At 41.7% G+C, this 9,373-nt stretch overlaps 1 protein-coding gene across 1 annotated transcript in view; it reads left to right on the forward strand.

Annotated features, from left to right (window-relative positions):
- LOC125035331 overlaps nt 1-9,154 on the forward strand; it is a 16,788-nt gene extending 7,634 nt beyond the window's left edge. The window contains exons 3-7 of the mRNA XM_047627651.1: nt 2,111-3,061; nt 5,063-5,293; nt 6,760-7,332; nt 8,213-8,288; nt 8,411-9,154. Of these exons, the coding sequence (XP_047483607.1) occupies nt 2,111-3,061; nt 5,063-5,293; nt 6,760-7,332; nt 8,213-8,288; nt 8,411-9,081 (2,502 nt within the window). The 3' untranslated portion in view covers nt 9,082-9,154. The remainder of the gene's footprint in view (nt 1-2,110; nt 3,062-5,062; nt 5,294-6,759; nt 7,333-8,212; nt 8,289-8,410) is intronic.
- The last annotated feature ends 219 nt before the right edge of the window (nt 9,155-9,373 follow it).

The raw sequence follows: 9,373 nt of genomic DNA on the forward strand, positions 1-9,373 counted from the left end.
TTATTCATGACGAAGGATTCTTGGTGGTTATGGTGAAGATGGCTTGGGAAAATGAGTAAAAGTTAGTAAATTATATCTTCATCTTCATCATCTTCATCTTCATCTTCATCATCTTCATCTTAATCATCTTCATCTTAATCATCTTCATCTTAATCATTTTCATCTTAATCATTTTCATCTTCATCATCTTCATCATCTTCATCTTCTACATCTTCATCTTCTACATCTTCATCTTCTACATCTTCGTCATCATCATCTTCATCTTCATCTTCATCTTCATCTTCATCTTCATCTTCATCTTCATCTTCATCTTCATCTTCATCTTCATCATCGTTCTATCACAATTACTATCACCATCATGGTCATTATTATTATCATTATCATTGTTATTATCATTGTAATTGTTATTGTTATTGTTATTATCATCATTATCATTATTATATGCAGTAGTAGTAGCAGTAGTAGTAGTAGTAGTAGTGGTAGTTGTAGTACTAATACTTTCAGTATTAGTCAAAGGGGAAGAAAAAAATATTCATAATTTGTTATAATTTGTATCATGATGTGTTCGGATACCATAAAATCTTCAATATATAACTTTAAGCAGCTAACTTTTAAGCGTTTATTCGGAAAGGTAAAGTTCACTGCCTTCAAGATTGTCTCGCGTGGAACCTGATTTCTTGTTGGATCAAGGAATATGCATTCTTTAACATTCAGCATTTTCACATACTGAATACTGGGTGGTATTTGAGTCTGTTCGCTAAGCAGATGGGTGGGTTTGATGGTTAGTTATGTTGGAAGTATATAACATTGTTATACTTTGCAGTGTTTTGTATATGTATAGATATGTATATGTTTATATATGTATATATGTATGGTTATATATGTTTATGTTTATGTATATGTATATATGTTTATGTATATGTATATATATGTTTATGTATATGTATATTTATGTATATGCATATATATGTATGTATATATATGCCTATACATGTGTATATATACATATGTATGTATATATAAATATACATATATATTTATAAATATACATGTATATGTATATGTATGTATATGTACATACGCGTATGTATATGTACATATATATGTTTACACATATACATATTTGTATATATATGTATATATACGTATATGTACGTATATATACACATGCATTTTCATATATATATTGTGTGCTGTGTGGTGCATCAGTAGCGATCTCGTCTATCAACCTTGCTGGGCAGCGTTCGAATCCCTCGCCGCCAGTGGATGGTAACCCCGGCCATTACTTGCACACAGGGGATAACTTAGAAGCAAAATGAAACAGATACTATGTTACACCAAGAATATCCATTGTAACAAATGGAATCAAACTATTCTATTATTATTATAATTATTATTATACACACACACACACACACACACACACACACACACACACACACACACACACACACACACACACACACACACACATATATATATATATGTATTTATGTATATATGTATGTATATATATGTATGTATATATGTATGTATATTTATGTATGTATATGTATGTATATTTATGTATATATATTTATATGTATATATATGTATAAATATATATCCTTCCATCCATCTATCTATCTATCTATCTATCTATCTATCTATCTATCTATCTATCCATCCATCCTCCCTCACTTCCTTCCCTCACTTATATGTATGTATATTTATGTATATATATTTATATGTATATATATGTATAAATATATATCCTTCCATCCATCCATCCTTCTATCTATCTATCTATCTATCTATCTATCTATCTATCCATCCATCCTATCCATCCATCCATCCATCCATCCATCCATCCATCCATCCATCCTCCCTCACTTCCTTCCTTCTTTCCTTCCCTCCCTCCCTCCCTCCCTCCCTCCCTCCCTCCCTCCCTCCCTCCCTCCCTCCGTACCTCCCTCCCTCCCTATCCATCCATCCATCCATCCATCCATCCATCCATCCATCCATCCATCCATCCATCCATCCATCCATCCATCCATCCATCCATCCATCCATCCATCCCCCTCTCCCTTTATGCATGAAACGCCACCCGTAAAACCTGTCACTTCCGCAGGACCCAAAGACGCATCCAGGAACCAGGACCAGAAACCCTTTTCTCCGACGGAAGTCCTTCCCGGAGCCCGATATAGTCGTCAGGTATATTGACGGCCATGAGGAGGTCTTCGAGGAGGACCTTCAGGAGCATGACTTCGACGGCGAGAGGGTCCGGCGTCAGGTGGAGTCGTCGAAAGAGGCAGATGGCGAAGCTCGCTCTGGGGCAGGTCCTCCTCGCGTGTTCGATCTCGGCGAGACGGCAAACGGCGGAGGGAAAGCGGTGTATGGAGGCGCAGAAGGAAAGAGCGGAAGTTACAGTTCGGATGATGACGTGAAGGAGGGAGGCAAAACTACTGAAGGAGCAGAGCAGGAAACTTCCCAGATCGACGTCACTACAGAAGCCATTAGCCAAGCCAGCGTCGATCATGGGGAGAACGAAACCAGAGTTCTTGGCGTGACAGACGCTAGCAACGAAAATCGCTCTGTACAAAACGACCAGCTTACACACACCACTGACGAAGCCGAAGGATTAAGAACCGAAGCAGAAACGACCACAGTCAAGCGAGACCGACAGAGGGAACACCCACCCCCCGGTAGAGAGTTACCCGACGTGCAGGAAATGTCATCGTCGCTCGGCTTCTCCATCCGCCAATATTACCAAGACCTTCTCAGCTATTACTCGCTTTACCAGGCGCCAAGCAACCACCTGCTGCTTGATCAAGAGCGTGCGGTTTACGAGGCACCCGGAGCTGAGTCTGGGATAAACGCACACACTACCTACCAGCAGAACCTCCCTCATTACTACGTGGTCTATCCCTACGGCTCGAACTGGGCGCCGGCAGGAGGGTCCTCGCTGATGCAAAACTTCCGTTCATCGGTTTCTGAGGCGGCCGGGAGTGACGTTTACCGGCTCACCATGGACCGGCTGCAGGAGGCTCTTCGGGCGCCCATTGACCAGCCGGACGACGAGGTTGACGGCTTTGGTTGAAGAGATTTCACGATGTTGACTGGTTAAGAGAGAGAGAGAGAGAGAGAGAGAGAGAGAGAGAGAGAGAGAGAGAGAGAGAGAGAGAGAGAGAGAGAGAGAGAGAGAGAGAGAGAGAGAGAAAGGGGAGGAGGAGGGGAGAGAGAGAGATAGAGAAAGGGGAGGAGGAGGGGAGAGAGAGAGAGAGGGGGGAGGAGGAGAGAGAGAGAGGGGGAGGAGGAGAGAGAGAGGGAGAGGGAGAGGGAGAGGGAGAGGGAGAGGGAGGGGGGAGGGGGGAGGAGGAGAGAGAGAGAGGGGAGGAGAGGAGAGGTTAGGAGAGGAGATAAAAGGGAGAAGAGGAGAGGAGAAGAAGGGGAAGAAGGGAGAGGAGAAGAAGAGGAAGAAGGGAGAGGAGAAGAAGGGGAAGAAGGGAGAGGAGAAGAAAGGGAAGAGAGGAGAGGAGAAAAAAGGGAGAAGAGGAGAGGAAAGGATAGGGAAGAGAGAGGAAAAGAGGAGAGGAAAGAGAAGAATGGGAGGAGAGGAAAGGGGGGGGGGGCAGAAAAGAGGAAAATTAAGAAGAGAACGGGGATCAAAAAGAGGAGAGTAAAGAGTGGATGGGAGAAAGGGGGAGGAGAGAGGAGGAGAGGAAAGGATAGGGGAAAGGGGGAGAATGGGATAGGAGGGAAAGGGAGAAGAGGCGTTAATTCATCCATGAAGTGGTGTGGCCAACACGATTACCATATAAACCAGTCGTCCGTCAATCTCCACTGTTCCCATTTTTGATCAAGGATTTCTGCATGACTAACTGTGTCGGGTCAGGGTAGAGAGCTCGGAATGGTAGAGGGGAGTAGCCTTAGAAAGTAAGAAATCGAGCTCTTCCTGTGTTCGAGGTTGGCAGTATTTATTTTCATCTTATTTCAGAGAATTCTCATCTCAGGGTATATTCGTTTGCAGTATTAATTCTGATATGTGGCGAGAGTGCGAGTTATAGACGAAATCCCAGAGGGCAGTCTTATACTTTCCCTGAATTGCAGTTTCTGGGGTTTTATGCAATACCTTCAGAATTGCAATGGGGTTGAGCTCAGGTGATTTTAGATTATCGATCGTAGAATGCAACGAGAATGCCTTTTTTTTCCGCAAGGAGTCGGGTCTTCGAAAGAGATTTCAGTAAAGAAAGCCAGTGTTCGTGTTCCGCAATCCTTGTTGTTAGTTTTCAAACCGAAAAGACCGTGAACGCTGTAAGTCCCAGAATTCAGAATATCCATTATTTAACACTAATCATTTTCTCCGTGCTTGCCAACGTGTTTATTGAATCGCGTGTAATTCGTGTCTCATACTGTAATTTCAGCCGTCCAGTGTCTTGTTGGAACATACACCATTATTAGGTCGGAGGGTCGTCCTCTTCCTTTGACCTGTACACTATTGACAATGGGCCTGTATCATTAATACCATACTATACCTTACGTGATGGGTGTGTATATGAGGAAGGAGTGCTTGGTTCGTGCTTTATTACTACTTATAAAACAATTTATATTTCTTTTATGTAATCGCACACAACGCTCAGTCGTAAGAGTCGGTTCTGTGAAAATGGGATTGCCAAGCTGATATAATGTCGAAAGGGAAAGGTCATGCTAAATTAAACATCACCTACTGTTTTTGAGAAAGAAAGGGAAAGATAAAGAGAGATCAAGAGAAAGAGGAGGAGAGCGAGATAAAGAGGAAGATAGAGAGCGAGAAAGCGTGGGAAAGAGTGAGAGTGAAAGTGAGCGCGTGTGTATGTAGGTGACTGAGTGAATGAATTGATTACTGGTTAAGTGAGTAAGTGCATGAGTGAATAAATGAATTAGTGAATGGATGATTGAGTGGGTATCTGAGTGAATGAGTGAGTCAATGAATGAAATAGAAAGAGAGAGATTAAAACCCAGAGTTCAATTGTTCGTGTTTACTTTTCAACACCATCCAAAAAAAATCGAGTATTGTTCTAAATGATCCAATTCATCCTTGCAGGAATCCCCACACAGTTCCGCCAGGCTTCCAACGAACCCCAGCGACCCTCCAGCGAGCCCCGACGAACCGCTAGTGAAACCCGAGAACCTTCCAATGAACCCTAGCGAACCCCCAACGAACCCCCAAGACCCGCCGTCAGCTCTGAAGGAGTTTCGAACCCCGTCTCGCATTCCGAACCAGCTGCGGACTCTCTTCTCCCGTGTTGGCCACGGATCCTCTCGCGCATGTCAGGTCAGGTTATGAAACAGCAAATCAAACGAGCAAATTGATAGACGTAAGTGAGCTTATTAGCAAAATGAGTTCATTAGATTTTCTCTTGATTTTGTTAATTAGGTAAATGCCTTTATTAGATTTTTTTTTTTTTTTTGTTCTTTCAAGATTTTTTTTTTGTCTGCGTTAATAAACATGGATGGATTCGTTAACATGTGTGTTTTTTTTTTCTTTTTTTTTTTTTAGATTATTTTTGGTCTAGTGTGGAGTTATGTTTTTGTGTCGATTACACAATGTGAGTTTCTTAACAAAATGAGTTTATTAGAAAGTTTATTTTGTTTGCTGTGGAATTTGTATGCTTTTGTACCAACACCATAGCGTGATTTTGCTCTCTGAGTTTCGCAGTTCGGTCTGTCTAGACGTCCGATATTGACCTTTGCATTAGTTGATTGTCTTTGATGAGCCTGCGTAAAATTTAATGATGGGCAGCTATCAAAAAGGTTAAGTGCGTTATAGGTGTACACCGTGCTCATAGCGGAACATTCCTGAGAAATGTAGCAGCTAATTAGTAATCGAGAAATTTAACCACTAACCACACCCTAGCTCGTGAACAACACAACTACACACACACACACACACACACACACACACACACACACACACACACACACACACACACACACACACACACACACACACACATATTCATACATACATAATACACACACACACACAGACACACACACACACACACACACACACACACACACACACACACACACACACACACACACACACACACACACACACACACACACACACACACACACACACACACACACACACACACACACACACACACACACACACACACACACACACACACATACACACACATACACAAAAGCCCGATCTCAGAGTTCAAAGGGAATTGGTAGCTCGCTGAATCACCTTTGATTAGGAAAGGCATTCACTCAAGCAAAGGTGGCTCTGCCAAACAACCTCTCAATAAAAAAATGGTTTGAGAGAGGTCAAAGTCCAGCAGTGGAATGATAGGCCATGTAATAATATATATATGAGTGTGTGCGTGTGTGTGTGTGTGTCTGTGTGTGTGTGTGTGTGCGTGTGTGTGTGTGTGTATGTTTATTTCTCATTTTACTGTTTATGCTAGTATTACATATTCTGTCTGATCAGATTTAATAAAATTAGATTTAGGTCATATTTGATTGAACCGTAATAAATGGCTTTAAACCCGGATATGAACTGCCAAAATGGTTAGATATTAAAAAGTTAGAAACCACTAAATCCCTCATATTTTAGTATAGAACTATGAATAGATAATATATAATTTGTTAAATCGAACGACAAAAAAGTGGCATTTTAGACAGAATCATAACACCCCAAATCATACCATTTTTCAGCTTTCATTTGATCTACCATTACTTCAGCTTGCATTGACACGAGTCCTGTTCCCTTTCCTCTTTCAGGCAGGGAAATGTGAGGCAGATGGAGACGCAAAGACAATGGTACTGGGGAACGAGAGAGGGGGTGATCCTCTGGCTGGAACCCTTGGCGGAGTATTGAGATACACGCAGCCGTTCATGTACACTTTCCCCCTCTCTCGCCGGGGTCTGTCCTGGCCTTTTGGTTACGACCTGGCACGCAGTCCGGTCTATTACCCGTCGACGCACCTCATTAGCCCTCATTGGCAGAACAGTCCTTCCGCGCATGATAGTAATCCTTCCTCTCACTCGGACAACCCTCTCTCTTATTCAAGCAGTCCTTCCTTGCACACAAACAACCCTGCCTCACACACGGACAATCTTTTTTCACACACAAACAATCCTCCTTCACACGCAAACAAACCTTCCTCTGAGACAAATCCTCCCTCTCACGCAAATATCCTTTCCTCTGACACAAACCTCCCTGCCTCACACGCAAACAATCATTTCCAACACCATGGTAACCCTCATTTCAGCGATCCTTCCTCGCGCTCTACACCGCAGGAGTTGGACGATGATTCTCGAGGATCCTCAGTGGATTCCCATTCCGAAGAAAAGGTTAGTCGATGTGATGCATTCCGACTCTACATATACGTTGCTTCTCCTGATATTTATTATTATGTTATCATCATTATCATTGTCATTGTCATTGCCATTGCCATCGTCATTATTACAATTATCATTTACACCAGTAACATGAGTCTCTTTGGATTATAGGTATGGATTAAAAAAACAGCATTTAACAAACACACCAGCAGGATTACTTCCAATCCGACCAAAGTTTTTAAGCTTATTAACGCCAAGATTAAATAGAAATCCTATATGAAAACCCCACAATTTCCGTGAAACTAGCGCGCAAGGGATCATTATATAGATGGTAAAAGGTAATTCTATAAATAGTAATTATTGGAGGAAGTTTGAAACATTGTTTTGATAGTTTGCTGTGCCCCCCCCCCCCCCAATTAACCCAATTTATGTGTACGTGTTTGTTCGTTAATACAACGCGTTTAAGGAGAAAATGGTTAGTCTTAGTTCATCGTATTGTGTTATGCTCGTGCCTCGAATGTTTAAAATATTTACAAACGTAAAACAATACGTGACTGCACAAAAAATGTACAATTTATATTTGATGATTCATTAAAATGTTTCGTTATAATCTCCAACACGTTGATTGATAAGTAAGATTATGAAACCAATATGTAATTAACCTGTTCTATTTTTCGGCTCGTTGATGGTTCACACGTGCTTTCTTATCAATTTATATAGTATAGTTATGTCCGCTGTTAACTTGTGTTGCTGTACAGTCCTACTTATATTACACCATGTATGGTTTCGTTTCGTTGCTCTAGCGATGATATATGATTTCCTGTAGTGGTATCTGCTCCACTGATCATGGTGACGAACAAAATGTAGCCGCTAATTTTATTTCCCTTCCTAGCTTGAGTCGCGAGACCGAGAGTTCGCTTCAGGACGCAGACCCTATGGTTCTTACACTCCCTCGAATGAACATAAAGGTAACTTAATCCTTATCCTTTAGTATACGAGCTTCGTTTACCACCAGTATATTGGAACGTTATCAAGCTGATTCCCATGAATTCCTAGAAATTCAAAGGGGAAACACTATCATCTCTTACAGGGACGGTTCAAGATAGCCGGAGTGGAAATGGCGCCTGGGACACGACGCGCCTGGCCTACGACTCCCTTTCACCTTCGAATCGCGATCACCAGGCCTATAGGTTCCACACAGAGAGTGACGTAACAGGTTTACCTCCTCGTGAAAAAGCGGCAACTGATAATCGCTTTCCCTATGATTTACAGTTAGGGTATAACATGTACACAATTAACACAGGTGGTGGCCCTCCAACTAATGCACGTGTCTTAGTGTCGCACTCAGAGCTTCAATCCTCCGTGAAGCCTAACACACGTGACATTGAAAAGAATCGCGAATACAGAGCGAATGAGAGATCACAGATTGTTCTCGCAGATCCTAAAGGATATGAAACCCAGGTTCTCACTGGAAACCAAGCAAGGTACGAAACGCAAGGAGACAATGATGAAAAGGTATCTGGTGGCCAAGGAAACTACCAGCTAAGGGGGATAACCGGATCTAACCAACCAGTGTACGGCTATCGTTGGGTTTCAGATGATCGTACGGAACTCAATGATGAGCAGGCATACTACGTATCCATTGCAGAACAGGACGCGATGGATCCAGCTGAGCCAGATCCTGTGCAGCAAGACAGACGCCAAAGAAATCACGAGGCATTGTATCCTTTCCTCATTCTCCATCACGGGCAAGAGCTCTAGTTTTATTCATATTAGTTTTAAGGTTGTGATTTTAGTATTGATGCACATTTCCCGTATTTTAATAAATAATATAAACTTCTTTTGGTATTTTTAACTATATTCGTTGCTCAAAACCTTAGTTATTTACGTAAGAGCCCATAATTCAAATAATTTATACGACTACATTCGTTAAATTCCTGCAAATTAAAAGGAAAACCTTCACGCTATTACATATACAGAAACGCATATGAAATGAAAAAAGTCATTTAATGAATCTAAAAGGTGTAATTATTCAGATGTGAAAATGTACGTG

Source organism: Penaeus chinensis, chromosome 19 (assembly GCF_019202785.1).
Source record: "Penaeus chinensis breed Huanghai No. 1 chromosome 19, ASM1920278v2, whole genome shotgun sequence".
NCBI lineage: Eukaryota > Metazoa > Arthropoda > Malacostraca > Decapoda > Penaeidae > Penaeus > Penaeus chinensis.